Consider the following 16506-nt stretch of genomic DNA (forward strand, 5'->3'; position numbering starts at 1 on the left):
GTTTATGGCTGCGTTGGGTCTTCGTTGCTGCACACAGCCTTTCTCTAGTTGCGGCGAGCTGGGGCTACTCTTCATTGTGGTGCGTGGGCTTCTCTTGTTGCAGAGCACGGGCTCTAGGCACATGGGCTTCAGTAGTTGCAGCACACGGGCTCAGTAGTTGCAGCACATGGGCCCTAGAGCATGCGGGCTTCAGTAGTTGCAGCACACAGGCTCAGTAGTTGTGGCATATGGGCCCTAGAGTGCAGGCTCAGTAGTTGTGGCACACGGGCTTAGTTGCTATGTGGCATGTGGGATCTTCCCGGACCAGGGCTCGAACCCGTGTCGCCTGCATTGGCAGGAGAATTCTTAACCACTGCGCCACCAGGGAAGTCCCAGCTCCCCCTATTTTTAACTGTTACTCGTTGCAGCTATATAGGGTTTCAGCTCTGCTTTGAGTTGAGTGTACTTTTGTGTCAGGGTTGGCCTGTTGGAACATAAGTCCCATGTTTATTCTAAACAGATGATTCTTCATGAGAATATCTAGAAACTAGGGAGTTTGTTGATGGTGTTAAGTGTGATTAAGTACATGTTTTTCTTAACTTTGTTGGTGAACCATTGATGGGGGCCTTAAAAGGCCAACACTACTATTTTTATTTGTATAGTAGTAGTTGCTGATCCAATGATATCAGCTTGTGTCATAGGATATGTTCTTTCTTTCTGTTTAAACTGAGGTTTAGTGTTGAGTGCATCTCTTAATTTGCTTAAATGGTTAAGAAGTTACTGTGAGCCCTCAGGATGAATGTGATGGAATAAAAAGAATTATAAAAAGTTGGAATCTGAATTAAAAAGCACTGGAGTTGGGAATTCCCTGGCGGTCCAGTAGTTAGGACTCTGCACTTTAACTGCTGTAGGCCCAGGTTTGATCCTTGGTCAGGGAACTAAGGTCCCACAAGCCGTGCTGCGCAGCCAAAAAAAAAAAAAGAAAACAAAACAGTGGAGTTGATGAGAAGAATGGAACCAAGTCCTAGGATAAAGGAAAACGTGGTGCTCTGGATCCCCATACAGTTACTCTGTGACTGCTATAGATAGGCTTCTTGCAATTTATCTCACCTCCGTACACACATCCATCCATACATATGTATTTTCTCTGATTGGGAGAGTAAAAGATTCTGGGGGAAGTGTGCAGTTAAGTGGTATTATAATACATTCACTTTGTTGTGCAGTGATCCCCACCACCATCCGTCTCCAGAATTCCCATCACCTTACAAAACTGAAACTCTTTTAATCAATAACCCTCCTTCATTCCCCCTTTTCTCGCCCTCAGTAACTACCATTCTACTTTCTGTCTCTGTGAATTTGATTAATCTAGGTACCTTGAATCAGTGGAATCACAACATCTGGCCTTTGGTGACTGGATTATTTTACTTAAGAAAATGTCCTCAAGGTTCATTCATGTTGTAGCATGTCAGAATTTTCTTCCTGTTTCAGGCTGAGTAATATTCCATTGTATGTATAGACTACTTTTTATTTATCCAGTCATCTGTTAATGGATGCTTAGGTTGTTTCTACCTTTTGGAAGTTGTGAATAGTGCTGCTGTGAACATTTGTGTACAAGTATTTGTTTGAATGCCTGCTTTCAGTCCTCTTGAGTGTATTCCCAGGAGTGAAGTTTCTAGATCGTATGGTAATTCTATGTTTAACTTTTTGAAGAACCGCCATATTGTTTTCCACAGCTGCACCCGCTTCATTCCCACCAGCAGTGCATGCACAAGAGTTCCAGTTTCTCCACATCCTCATCAACACTTGTTATTTCTGGTTTGTTTTTGTTTTTAAGAATAGCTATCATGGTGGGTGAGAGTGCTATCTCATGGTTTTGATTTACATTTTCCTAATAATCAGTACCCTTGTCAAAAATTATTTGACCATATATGTTGACCTTGGTTTTATAGTAATGCTATTGTTACAGCACAGTTTTCGATACATGTAATTTTTATTTGATGTTTCTGAACTTTAAAACATTGGCATTGGAAGATGACAGGAAGTAACAGAATATGCATAACTGGCCTCCAGAATAATTCTGTAGAACTGTAGGACTTTTCATTTTAAGGTAGGAATACCGAAGATTAAAATCTGTGAAGTTTTAAAGTATTCTATCTGTAAGACAACTGACTGACTCTTTAAAAAACAAAATGGTGGTGGTGGTGGTGAGAAGGTTTGTCTAATTCTAGAGAAAGAAAGACTTTGAGACATATCAACCAATTGCAGTGTGTGGTCCTTAATTGTATCCTAGTCTATAAAATACTTTTTGGATATAATAGGGATGTTTTTAATATGGTCTGAGTATTTGAAGGATACTAGGGAACTATTACATGGGATGATAGTCATTACGTACTTTCTCAAAGGGTTGTTTTCCCTTACACCTTCACCTGGCATCTCCATTCCCAGGAGGCCTTTTCCTGTGTATCAGCTGTATAAATAATACCTCTGTCATGTACACCATTGTGGCTTACTGTTACATCATTGTGATAAAACAGTTGTTTCCATATCCATATCCCCTACTTATTGCTGAATAATGATCTCATGTACTTAATATCTTTGGACTAAACTGCTGAAATGTATTCCTCCATTCACCTGATTATTCCATCATATTTGTTGTGAGTATTGGCTTTTACAAAGTGAAGGATGCTGGTTTTTTTGACCCAGGCCTTGAATGTGGGGCCGAGAGTCATTCCAGAGCACCAGTTGAGCAGATAATTATTTTGGCATTTAATAGGTGATAATCTCTATATTAGGTGAAGTGATCACTAAATGAGGTTGTACTTTGTCTTTTAAAGGTGGGAAGAAGAGCGCTATCCTGAAGGCATCAAGTGGAAATTCCTAGAACATAAAGGTCCTGTATTTGCTCCACCATATGAACCTCTTCCAGAGAATGTCAAGTTTTACTATGATGGTGAGTTGTTCCAAGGTTGTCCAATTCTTGGCCAAGGAAAGAGTCTGCTTCTATTTAGGAATAGAAAGTGAGGAAGGATCTTGTGCTGTATAATCCTTTTTGTTTGTTTCATTTTGTTTTATTGTCATCGTATGGTTTGGGGAAAAGGCTATCAGGTGTTTACTTAACTCTTAAAAGGCCCATTTGGTGCTGAAAAAGTGCCGTGAGAAAGGGGCTGTCTTATCTCCCTTGTCTCCCTTTGAGACATGGTCCCATAAAGGTCCATCTACATAGGTCACAGCACTTGGTCCACAAGCCTAATGTTTTTATCTGAACTTCACTTCTAAGGAGCTACTCTTTGTAAGAGTTACTAGAAAAGCCTGACTTGAATGGTAGTATTTTATTTTAGTGACATAATGCAAGCTGACAAGCTGCTCATTGCTAGAAATAGTATTTAGTACTTGGTTGAGGATTAATTAGTCTGCCATCAACATCTAGGTAGGGCTAATAGGTGTCTATCACTCACTCTACATAGCACAACATTATGCCTTTGCCCTTTATGCAGTCAAGTCTGATGAGCTGCTCTGAAGAAATATCCTGCCTAGTTCTCTTAGAACCCTCAGAATTGTCTATTAACTGTCACTGGTATTTCTGTCCTTGGGTTGAAAATTTTGAGAGTAGTCTTTGATGCTCCCTTATTGGCATATAGCAGTATGCAGATGGTAATACTCAACTGATTTCCTTCATTCCAAGAGTTTTCTCCAGAAATGGCTAGAGCATTATTCCTCAAACTCTGATGTGCTTTAGATTCACCAAGTGGATCTGGGCCCATTTAATTGGTGTTGAGTGATATTGGGTGCTTCTGAACCAAGTGGTCTGCTGACCAAACTTTGAGAAACACTGGGCCAGGGGGACTGCTGAAAAGCATCGGTGGTGAACACTCAGAGTTCTGGTATATCTCTGTGTCCATGAGCAGTGGCCTCAGGCCATGGATGCTTGTAGGTCAAGGGTAGTAGTTTATACTGAAAGGCCGGGTCTTGCAAGTGAGGAACACGTCAAACTTGGCAAGCTGGAATTCGTTTTTTTAAACTGTATTTATTCAGCGTGCCTATATTCAGACACCAAGACCCAGCAGCGACAATACTGACGAATCCCTGATCTCATGGACTGTGCCATCTAGCAGGAGCTTATAGCCTCAGTGACAAATGCTTACATCAGATAAACATTCTGACCTATGTTGACTGGACAACACAGGACAAGAGTACAGAGTTCTACTGTCAGCCCTCACAGTGGGTCATTCCTGGAGACTCTTAAATGTGACTCAAAACTAAAACTCCAATGAAGAGAAAGAGCCTTGGATAATCATTAAAGTTCAGGTATTCTGTAACCCTAGTATGGGTTTACCAAGAGCTTTAGAAAGCTCAACTGGTAAAGCCTAACTCTGAGGTCCAAAGTGATTTGAAGGAAAGCTAGATTCCTTTCTTTAGCCTTTGGGTTTCTCTTACTTTCCAAGATGGGAAACCAAGGCCTGAACTAATCATCACTGGTCACCATGGCCCCTTCCTGCATTCTTGCCCGGTCATCCTTTATAGGAGCTCCAGCTCCAGGGCTCTCACATTTTCTCATTTGCTCTTTCTCAGATCTCTTCCCTTTGATTAGGCAAAGTCCCACACTGCAGTAAGTCAAGAAGTTGTATTTGACTTACTAGTCTGGAGTGATACTGTCAGTCCTGCCTGCTCTCTAGGGAAGAGAATTCTCAGACTCCTTTAGCGCTTGCCAGGGAGGTGGGAACAGACTGGCTGAAGCAGTGAATGGCCTCTAAGAACCTCCAGTTTTCAGCTCTGACTCAGCAGTTTCTTATTCCTGGAGCTCAGCCTTTTCTACAAAGCACTACAGTTGTCAGGAACCTTTAAGTCATCCTCCTACCCTTCTACTGCTGGGAGCTGTCATTTCATCTTTTGACAGCTCATCTAAAACAGGAGGCATCAAAATTGCTTTCTCTATTGGGACAGAATTCAGTAAAATTTCCCAAAGAGTATACCAGACACACCCAAGAACAGTTTACATTCTTTCTTGCCTTTTATTTTATTTCATTTATTTTATTCTTAGTGACTTAATGGTTTCCTTTATATTGGAAGCATGTTACATCTTAACTGGCAACACCGGTTCCGACTTGAGTGGGGGAGTTCTAAAGAAGTGCAGGAAACTCTTGAAAGCCAGCCTATCCTCCTCAAGGTGTCGTCTTTGGAAGGAGCCGGAATGTTGAGAGGGGAGGCCGCGCCACCTGCTGGCCTTTTAATATTACGAATTTCAATCAGGTTCTTTCTGTCTACCCTGAAAGTTTCAGTTTGGAGCTGCAATTCCCTGTATCAACCTTACAATCAGGGATAATAACTTTCTAACCATCATGAGATGAGATGTCTTCTGAGTTTTGAAATGAATGATTTCTGGTTAAGTTTTAGTTTTCTGTAATAAATGGGGAAATCCTTGGTGAATTATTAGTACCTATGTAATAGTAAGGCAGTGGAGAAACGTGTATGCCAAGAACCCCAGTCATCCCTGTGTTCTGGATGAGCCCTGTTTCCCTGAAAGAGGCAATCTCATAATGCCTGTGTTCCAGGGCATCTCAGACTCTAGTGTATACACAAGCCACTTGGGGGTCTCACTGAAATGTACTTTCTGGTCAGTAGGTCTGGGGTGGGGCCTGAGATCCTGCACTTCTAACAAACTCCCATGTGATGTCAGTACTGCTGGTCCATGAACTATACTTTGAGTAGCAAGGTTCTAGAGGAATGTCTTACTTAGATTTTTCATATGGGATATCTGGGCTTGCCTGCTGTGAATATATATTTTTAATTCATATTCCACCCACCTAACTTAAAGAAGAAAGATGCCTATTTCTTTTCCCCACAATTCCTTTCTTCCACTCCCTGCCCTATCCCTTCCTCCCCTTCTTGAACAGAAGCTGTTTAGCTTAGCAGTGGCAGGAGTCCCTCTGAGGATTTGATTTTTAAAAACCATTGAAGAGGTGTAAAGGACCCTGCTTGCTGAAAGGAAAAGGAAGAGTGACTGGGCCTCCCCCAGGTCATCCCTGTCCTGAGCAGGCTCCTGGGAACAATTTACTGGCATAGTCTCCAGAGAATGACCCAGGTAAATATCTGATACAGAGAAGGCGAATTCATACAAGTAGATACAAATCAATATACTACTGTCTTTGTTGTTATTGTTGTTACCACGTGTCACCAGACCTTTATATACATACCTTTGGAAGGTAAACCATTATTAAAGAAGACGTCTCCAGAGCCTCAGTGTTTATACTCAGAACGTGAATACTACACCTCATTTTTTGGAATCACTTTTTTCTCTAGGTAAGGTCATGAAGCTGAGCCCCAAAGCAGAAGAAGTAGCTACGTTCTTTGCAAAAATGCTCGACCATGAATATACTACTAAGGAAATATTTAGGAAAAATTTCTTTAAAGACTGGAGAAAGGTATTGTAGCCTATGTATTGATATCCTAGCACCTTACAAAAATATTGATCAACTACTAAGTAATAAATTGTAATTTTACAAAAAATTCCCTGATGTACAATTTTAGTTTTATGAATTTTATTGGATTAAAAAGTTGGGGGAGGGGGTTCTGTTCATTTACTGTATTATATAGGTTTTCTGTCCAACAAGAATACCTATATTTCTTTCCTGTCAGCTGTCATAGGACTGTAGGGGATAGTTTATCAGATTAGGCCAAACAGAAAACCTCAGCTCCAGCTGAGCAAAGCAAAGTTTGCCTCTGCAGGACTGCCATCTGTCTGCTATTGCAAAGAGACATTCATACTGTTGTCCTGCTCCCTCTTGATTCATGCTCGTTAGCTTTAGGTACTTTCTGCTCTTGAAACCACATATCTATCCTGTATCTGCCTACGTGATTTTAAACAATTTCCTTATTCTCAATATGGATAATATGAACAGAGGCTGAGCTGAAGTTCACCTTCTGAATAGCTCTAGAAGTAAGATTTAATAAGTGAATAGAGCAAGGATGTTTCTAGGAGAGAATGAATGTGGGAATATTTCTCCCATTACTAAAATGAATGATGTGTATTCATGTTTCCCCAGCTGTGGTACTCATATGCTTAGGGGGTTGTGGTAGTGTGCCAAGGAGTACGAGAAACTACATAAGAGTGTTACCCTTTTCAGTGTTAAGTTATTTTGAATGTTCTTCTATTGAATACATATTTATAATAGAATGAAGTAAGAAACGTGTTCCTTTTTTTTTTCAAAACTCACAAGTTCAGATTGACTACCCCGCCAGATACCCTTTGACTGAAAACATGATGCTTTGCTGTAACTGCAGAAAAACCAGAGGGCTTTTTAGTTTATTTACCTTCTTCTTCTTCTGTCTCCCCCTTTTCTTTTAACTAGGAAATGACCAATGAAGAGAAGAATATTATCACCAACCTCAGCAAATGTGATTTTACCCAGATGAGCCAGTATTTCAAAGCCCAGACAGAAGCTCGGAAGCAGATGAGCAAGGAAGAGAAACTGGTACTGCAGAATTTCTTAAGCCTCTGGAGAATTTTAGAATAGTGATCAGTTTATCTAGTTTTCTTCTTGTTTCTTACAAAACAGTTTTGACTTTAATGATTTCACATGGCTCTATACTAAAGATATAGGATTCTCAACCTAGTGAAGTCTAGAATTTCTTAAGGGTTTTATGTAGACTGAAAACTGTGAATAAGCACTATGTTTAATGGCTCAATATGAGAACCCTGGTGTTCTGTTGATCTAAAAACCAGCCAGTAGCTCCAATAATACAGTATTTAAGGAGGGGCAGATCTGACCCACAGTGGCTCCTGCATGTTAGGGATTTAAGACACATAAAATCATATCGGCCATGTGTACACACACACACACACACACACTCTCTCTCTCTCTCTCTCTCTCTCTCTCTCTCTCTCTCTCTCTCTCTCTCTCTCTCTCTCTCTCTCTCCTTTGATGTATTTTACTCTGGAATCTAGGCATGCTCATCCATCTTCGTCTTCTAGCCATGGCCAACCTCATTCCTGAAGGATCTTTCTAGTATCCAGCTGGGATGTCACTTTCTTCTAGAATACTGGTAGGCAAGCTATAGACAGGCTGCTTGTTTTTGTAGAAAAGTTTTATTGGAACATGCCACATCTGCTTGTTTACCTATTATCTATGGTTGCTTTCATGCAACAGTGGCAGAGTTGAGTAATTACAGCAGAGACTGTATGGCCCTCAAGCCTAAAACATTTTCTGTCTAGAATCAGAGGTCTAGGAGTTAAGGATTTTAAGGAATTCTTTGCACTTCAAGGCCTTGTAGTTTCAGTGTATTAAACTTGCATGTTTATATAATTTAGGCCATTGTCTTTATATAACTCATTGTTTAAGGGTGCCTATTTGACCTTCAGTTTAAAAAATTAGGAGTTACTATTGGGATCATAAGAATGATCCCTGCACCAGGCTTTTTAGTCTCAGCTTAGTCTTTTCTCCAGTATTCCCAATTAGTGAAATTTGGTTTATTTTTCACTTCAGGGGTGTTTTTCAAATTAAAAACCACTTTAGGGAGGGTTTGTTTTTGTTTTTTTTTAAATATTTATGTATTTGTTTTATTTATTTATTTGGCTGAGCCGAGTCTTAGTTGTGGCACGCGGGATCTTTGTTGCCACGTGCAGGATCTTCATTGCGGCATGCGGGATCTGGTTCCCTGACCAGGTATTGAACCTGGGCCCCCTGTATTGGGAGCACGAGTCTTAACCACTGGACTGCCAGGGAAGTCCCTAGGGAGGTTTTATAAGTAACACCATGTCAGAGCCCTGCCAAGGACACCTGTGGCCAGCAAGTTGTGGATTTTTATATACACACAAGGCAGCAGGACTTACTTAAATTCAATTGCTGAGTATAATATGAAGGAAGAGTCAGCAGAGGGTAAGGAGGCTCCAAATCATTCCCTCTTTGGAGCAAGGATCACAGTATAAAATATATGTACCCATGTACTAGGAAAGAATCCATAACAGGTTTCTTTGCACTTGAAAACCCACATGAAATACTGTTCACATGGGAATTTTACTGTATTTAAGCTTGAAAAATCTCTTTGGTCTTCTGGGAATTCCCTGGCAGTCCAGTGGTTAGGACTCTGTACTTCCACTATAGGGGGCCTGTGTGGCCAAAAAAAATCTCTTAGGTTTTCCTTTATCTGAATTTGTTTCTTAGTGTTAGTGATTTTTAGACTTTCCTCTACCTTGACCTGTCCTCCCACAAGAGCTAAGAATGTATGAGTTGAGCACAGTAATTTGAATCCCTTTTGAGTACTTCCTTGCCATCTTCCAGAAAATCAAAGAGGAGAATGAAAAATTACTGAAAGAATATGGCTTCTGTGTTATGGATAACCACAGAGAGAGGATTGCCAACTTCAAGATAGAACCTCCTGGGCTTTTCCGTGGCCGTGGCAACCACCCCAAGATGGGCATGCTGAAGAGACGGATCATGCCTGAGGATATAATCATCAACTGTAGCAAGTGAGCACAGTTCATCCTTTGGCCGGAAATGAAGTAGAGGGCTTCCTTTGTACTTGGTAGTTGGGAATTTTTCCTACATTACAGAGGACTGTTTGGGAGCAGCATGGTATTTCTATGTATAGATCTCCTAAGTGTTTATCACATATTGACTGGTGAGGAGAAAACTTGGAAATATATGCTCAGCAGATTTGTCCACTTCAGGTTATGAAAGGTGAAATTGCTCATTACTTCTCACCTCACTGCTCTTGCTTTATTTCCACAGAGATGCCAAGGTTCCTTCTCCTCCTCCAGGTCATAAGTGGAAAGAGGTCCGACATGATAACAAGGTTACTTGGCTAGTCTCCTGGACAGAGAACATCCAGGGTTCTATTAAATACATCATGCTGAACCCTAGCTCACGAATCAAGGTAAGGGGTAGCTAAGAGCTGCACCAGTTAGTGGGGCTGATAATCTGTCTTTTTGTTGAAATCTAATGTTCTCAGCCTCTAGAATCACTTTGACAAATTGAAAAACATCCCCACAAAAAAGGTAATATCATAATTAGCATTATCTGGTGATGTCCCTAAGATGTATCCATTTTTTACATCACATTGTAATCTTATTTATTAATTCACAAATTTTAACTGAAATCCCAGTATGAGCCTGGCACAGTGTATGCATGGTGCTAGGAATTGTGTTGGTAAACAAGATGGACATAGTCCTTGCCTTCACATTATTTACTGTCCAGTGGTCAGAGTGCAATGAAGAACGTGGTAAATGTGTATTGGCTTCTACAGCTAGTTCTCTTCCTCACCTTCCCTGGCTCTGAAGGAGGAAATGTAATTACTCTGAATCCAGAAAGAGGTTGTAAAATCTAGAGTCTTACATACTCTGTCTTCCTAAGGTTTCATCTGGGTAGATTCCACCAGGACCAAGTGGGATAATGTATGTGAAAGCATATCATAAACTGTTGAGTACCCATGTGCTGCTATTTATTGATACTGTTATTGAAAGGAGAAAACTGTCTTGGAAGGGCAGTCAGTTCTTGTTAGCCTGCTAGGCATACCCTGCTTGGGCAAGTCCCTCAGACATACTATGGAAATGTGAACGGCAACTTAAAAGAGAGATGGGCTCCACAGAAAAACAGTCAAGGAATTAGTTCTGTATAGACTGACTGTTTACATGCAGGGGACTGAGGCTAAAGACCCTCTTAATCTTGGTTTATAGTTTATTAAACACTTGTTAAGATTTGAAAGCCACAGCTCAAAAGGCTGTGTGTCTTTTCAAGACTAAATGCACATTTTCTAGCTTATAGTCCTGTGTCCTAATGAAAAATACCCATGTATATATCACTGTCACTGTTTTTAGTTTAGAGTAAGTATAGAATCAGAAAGAGAACCCCCATGGCAAGTAAAAGTCAAGTCATTTAAAGAAACATGTTGTATTCCTCTTCTGAAATAACCACCAAGCTGTAGGGCTACCAAGGTGGATAAACAATGGTTTTAGCTGGGCTGCTGGGCAAATCAGATAAGTCAATTGTATTGGAAAGGTAAATGTTGAATGCTTCAGATAAGTGGAGTAGTTTATTCCCAGCAGTTAGAGATTAGAAACAACTTTATGAAGGAAATTTTGTTACAGTTAGGTCTTAAAAGAGAGGCATTTCAAACAGAGAGAAATGTGTCATTATGGACAGAGATGAGGGGTATGAAAAGGAGTAACAGAAAGAATTGTCAAGTGATGGTTGCACAACATTGTGAATGTGGTAAATGTCACTAATGGTAAATTTTATATTATGTGTGTTCTACCACATAAAAAAAATTTATCAAAATAAAAGATTTTGGATTACTGTTAAAGTATTTTCACGTAAGTTGACATTTGATTCTGTTAATAACCACACCAGACATGTACTGATGCCATCATTTTACAGATAAATTTAATCTCTGAGAGGCCAAATTGTTGCCAGCCTTAAATGCCATGCTAAAGCGACTAGACCATGTTCTGCATTTGATGGAGGACCACTGGCTTGGAACAGAGGAGTGTCTTGAGCATAACCCGACTTGAGCAAGATTTACAGGCATTACGCATAATCAAATCAATAAATACAAACTGTTGTAAATGCTGCAAAGGATACAGGGTACCTATTTGAGAGTATGCCAGGGCACCTGATCTGGTTTCTGGGGTTTAGGAAAGGCCTTTCTGAGAAAGTAACGTTTAAGATGAGACCTACAAAATGAATAGATTTATCCAAGGAAAGGATAGGGGAATGGGCATTCCAGACAAAGAAAATAGCCTTTTGAAATCCCTGAGGTAAGAAGGAGCTGCGTGTTCTTGAGGACTGAAAGGCAACCACTGTAATTGGAGTATAATGAGCAAGAAAGAGGCATGATGGAGAGGAGACTGGAGAGAGGGATGCAGACCAGATCTTCAGACTCTTCCTTAAAAAAAATTTTAAGTTTTTTTCTTTTATGTGGACCATTTTTAAAGTCCTTATTGAATTTTGTTACAGTATTGCTTCTGTTTTTTGTTTCTGTTTGTTTATTTATTTATTTTTGGCTGCGTTGGGTCTTCATTGCGTCACGCTGGCTTTCTCTAGTTGTGGGGAGCAAGGGCTACTCTTTGTTGCGGTGCGCGGGCTTCTCATTGCGGTGGCTTCTCTTGTTGCGGAGCACAGGCCCTAGGTGCGCGGGCTTCAGTAGTTGTGGCGCACAGGCTCTAGAGCACAGGCTCAGTAGTTGTGGCACATGGGCTTAGCTGCTCCACGGCATGTGGGATCTTCCCGGACCAGGGATTGAACCCGTCCTCTGCATTGGCAGGCAGATTCTTAACCACTGCACCACCAGGGAAGCCCGTGCTTCTGTTTTATGTTTTGGTTTTTTGGCCACGAGGCATGTAGGATCTTAGCTCCCCGACCAGGGATAGAACCTGCAACCCCCTGCATTGAAAGGCAAAGTCTTAACCAGTGGACCGCCAGGGAAGTCCCTAAAATTTTGTCCATTATCCATATCCGGTAGGAAGCCACTGGGTTTTAAAGAGGGGAATAATGCCAGATTTGTGTTTTAGAAACCTGTGATATAATTTGATCATTCTGACTGCTGCTCTGTAGAGACTGGATTGGACACAGACAGGAAGTAGGGAGACCAGTAGGAGGCGGTTGCAGTACTCCAGGCAAGAAATGACAATGACCTAGACAAGATGGTGGCAGTGGGGGTCGAGAGAGGGGAACAGATGCCAAATACATGTGTGCTCTTACAAGCAGGATTAGAGTCGATAGTAGGAGAGTCTCTGAGGGTTGAGAGACTTGTTAGACATGCTGGTGGAGCTCCTCAAGGGCAGAGAGCCAGCCAATTTTTATTCAGACAACATCCAGATAACTCCTGTGCACTGTAAGGATTTGTGCAGGCTTCTGAGTGATGGTTATGGTAGTAAACCTAGAAAGCCACCTAGATGTAGGCCCTGCCTAGAACCTTATACCCAGGACAGAGTGGCTCACTCTAGCAACTGGGTTGGGATCCTGAGTCATGAAAAATGGTTAAAGCTTTGGCAAGTGGTACTGTTGAGGGGAAAATAAATGTGATTTCTTAAGCTTTCTTGTCAGTCCTCCTCGGTTATGTCCCACTCAGCAGAACAGATCTTCAGAGGTCGAGGTTTTGACAGCATGTTAAATGGTTTTTTAACTGCACTGCCAGCAGGAGAAGCATTCTCATTTTAGATAAAAGTAGAAAGATACAAGTAACAGGAATTTTATTTTCAATGAAATATTTCAAATATACAAGAATAGATATAATGAACACTCATATACCTACCATCTGGCTGTGTCAAACCTTAACACCATGTCCTATTTCTTCAATTGCTTCATTTCATAAAAAGTATTCTGATAACCATAGCTGAAGCCCACTAGGTACCATTCATCTCTTTCCCTAGAGAATACTATATTGAATTTAATGTTTTCATTCTTGTGTGTATTTTTGTATTTTTACAGTATATTATGTGTGCATGAACAATATGTAGTATTGTTTTACAAGGTTTGATTTTAAATTAGATATGTTATTGAGATCATTCTGCAACTTATTTCACCCAGATTTGGTGTTGAGATTTTATTATCTTGATATACATTTCTAATTTATCCATTTTATTTGCTACATGGTATTCTATTATATAAAAAATTATCTGTTCTCTTGTCCATAGACACTTCGGGTTTACAGTCATTAGTTAATATAAATAGTGCTGGCATAAACACATTTTCCTTGTGTATACAGACGAAAATGTCCCTTAAAAATTCTTTATTAGATATTTCCAAATTGTTCTCTAAAGTACTTGAACCAGTTTACATCACCACCATCCTCCCAACATTGAGCACAAGTTTCTCTTTTTTCCATATGTTTCTAAGATTTTGCTTTTTATATTTGGATCTTTGATCCACTAGAATGTATTTTTGTGTATGGTGTGAGGTTGAGATCTAATGTATTTTTCCCAAATGCATATCCACTTGTCCCAGAACAATTTAGTTGTGTTACCTCTCTGTCATATATCACATTTCTACACATATGACATATTGTTTCTGGGCTCTCTGTCCTGTTTCATTTGTCTGTTTCTTCACCAGTAGCATACTGTCTGAACTACTGTAGCTTTATAAAGTCTTACTATTGAGTCGGACAAGTTTCCTTCGTCTCAGTCTTCAAAATTGTCTCGGCTCTCTGCTGTTCCACATTAATTCTGAGATAAATTTGTCAAGTTCTAATGAAGACTATTGAGACTTTTCTTATAAGATTGCATTGAAATTATAGATTAATAGGGAGAAAATATTGAGATTATTTTATTGAATCTTCCAATCCATGAACATGTTATACCTCTCCATTAATTCACGTCTTTGAATATATCCTTCAATATTGTTTCGTAATTTTCTCCATAGAGGTATTACACATTTTTTTAAACTTTTCTTAGAGACCTTATAGTTTTTTGTGCTATTAAGTATTTTTCGTTGTTACATTTTTGTTTGTTATTAATGGAGTGGTAATGCTGTTGATTTTTTTAATATTGATCTTCTATCTGGCAACATTGCTGAACTCTTATTCTAAAAGTGTCTGTGTCTTTTTGGAGTTTCTATATAGTGACACTATTTTTATATTTTTAAAAAACAATCATCCATGAAACCTTAACTTCTCACTAGTCAGCTATTGTCACAGTCAAATACTTGATTAATTTCTGTACTCAGTACCTTCTCTCTGAGTTTACTTGTTGAAATACATCCTTTACCGTTTATTTAGTGAGTTTCCATAGGTGGCAAATTTTTCTTTTGTTTATCTGAAAGTTTCTTTATTTTCGTTCTTATGATCTGTCTTTTTCTCCAGTAAAGAATGCATCTTTATTATTGGCGATCTGTGGTGTATCTAAGTATACATATATTTTTAAAGATACTCAGACTAGACTTTCAATTTGAGGACAAAAGCATTTTACTCTAGAAAACTCTCAGCCATTATTTCTTCCATAGCTTCTAGGCCATTCCTCTCATTTATTTGTCTCTTTAGGTCTGGTCTGCATTTCGGGGGAGTTCTAGAGACTTACTTGTGTTCACTAATTCTCTTTTTGATTATATCCAATCTAAAGTTTATCCCACCTATAATTTGTTTCAATTATTATTTTTGTTTTCAGGATTTCTAATCATTTTTATTTCATATTTACCTCATTTCATTTCATTTAAGACATGTGCTTATTTTATCATTCTTTTGTCCTTTTTAGTAGATGTTATTTTTTTTTTTCTCTTGAAAGTCTGTTCTTTAAAATGTTACCTGAAGTGAATTCATGTTCTTTAAAATGTTACCTGAAGTGAATTCATGTACTAATTATTTTGTTGGCAGTTCTTCTAACCCATTTTCCTCATATATTTTGGAATTTGTTTGTAAACCCTTTTGAATGGGAAGTAGTTTTTGTCTGTGTATCATTCCCTCTTCTTCCTCTTTGCTCTCCACTTCTCTGCTCCTTCCTCCTGTCTTGGAGCGAGTCTTCTAACCCAGGTCAGCCCATGCTAACACACCCCCTGGCTTCAGGTTGCCCCTTCTTGCATGGAGCACTTTCATTGCTCCATGTTTGGAGTACAGTGATGATTAAAGCATGAATTCATTGACCTTATCTGACCCAAAGGTCTGTGAAGAGTAAGTTTTTGTCACAGAGGGTGAAAGGTGGTAACTGGTGCTTTTACTTCATGGGGGACTTTAGGTCCAGTTTATGGGAGGCTGCCACCATCATGGGGCTCTGCTGTACACCTTTCTGCTCATCCTCCTGGGATTTCTCCTGAGATTCTTTGCTTGCTCTTGTATCTATATTTTGCTCATTCACTTCTCACATGTAATACTGTTACACCTTTCTACTCCATCTCTGCTCCTTCAAAAAATTTAACTCAAGCATGATGTGACTTACAGATTTTTGACAATTTTAAAAATTTGGTTAGTCAAGGGTAAAAAAGAGCACAGCTGGGCTTCCCTGGTGGCGCAGTGGTTGGGAGTCTGCCTGCCGACGCGGGGGGCGCAGGTTCGTGCCCCGGTCCAGGAGGATCCCGCGTGTCGCGGGGCGGCTGGGCCCGTGGGCCATGGCTGCTGGGCCTGCGCGTCCGGAGCCTGCGCTCCGCGACGCGAGAGGCCGCAGCGGTGAGAGGCCCCGCGTACCGCAAAAAAAAAAAAAAAAGAGCACAGCTGAAATGTGTCCCTTTGATGTACCCTGTCCTTACCCCCTTTCTAGAAACTTGGATTGGTCTGCTTGTGGTCATAGCCAGCGTTACACTACTTCTGGTCTCCTAGGTCATTGAAAGGATCAGGACTTTTGAGAGCCACAGTAACACATGCTCCAGCTACTGAAAAGATTGTCCTGAGCTCATTCACATCTGTATATACTCATCTTGGTTTGTTCCGCTTTTCCACCCAGGATTCCCATTATACAGACATCTTCTTGCAAGTGTTTCCATTCCCTTCCTCTTCCACTCTGTACCTGGTGCTCATAGAATCTGAAATAGCAGGGAAATGATGGTCAGCTTTCTAGAACCTGTGTTTTCAACAAAACTCTCTGATCCCAGATAAACCATGGATCGAGAGGTT

The 16506-nt window shown here is 40.1% G+C and overlaps 1 protein-coding gene and 1 long non-coding RNA gene across 2 annotated transcripts in view; one reads left to right on the plus strand and one right to left on the minus strand.

Moving 5' to 3' along the window:
* LOC102993168 (uncharacterized) overlaps window positions 1-16506 on the minus strand; it is a 56114-nt gene that overhangs the window by 15034 nt on the left and 24574 nt on the right. The gene's annotated exons all lie outside the window — the stretch shown is intronic.
* TOP1 (DNA topoisomerase I) overlaps window positions 1-16506 on the plus strand; it is a 41261-nt gene that overhangs the window by 8657 nt on the left and 16098 nt on the right. Inside the window, exons 5-9 of the mRNA XM_055090940.1 lie at window positions 2814-2929; window positions 6277-6398; window positions 7326-7448; window positions 9255-9442; window positions 9705-9849. Coding sequence (XP_054946915.1) covers window positions 6285-6398; window positions 7326-7448; window positions 9255-9442; window positions 9705-9849 — 570 coding nt within the window. The 5' untranslated portion in view covers window positions 2814-2929; window positions 6277-6284. The remainder of the gene's footprint in view (window positions 1-2813; window positions 2930-6276; window positions 6399-7325; window positions 7449-9254; window positions 9443-9704; window positions 9850-16506) is intronic.

This window comes from Physeter macrocephalus, chromosome 14 (genome assembly GCF_002837175.3).
Source record: "Physeter macrocephalus isolate SW-GA chromosome 14, ASM283717v5, whole genome shotgun sequence".
Lineage (NCBI taxonomy): Eukaryota > Metazoa > Chordata > Mammalia > Artiodactyla > Physeteridae > Physeter > Physeter macrocephalus.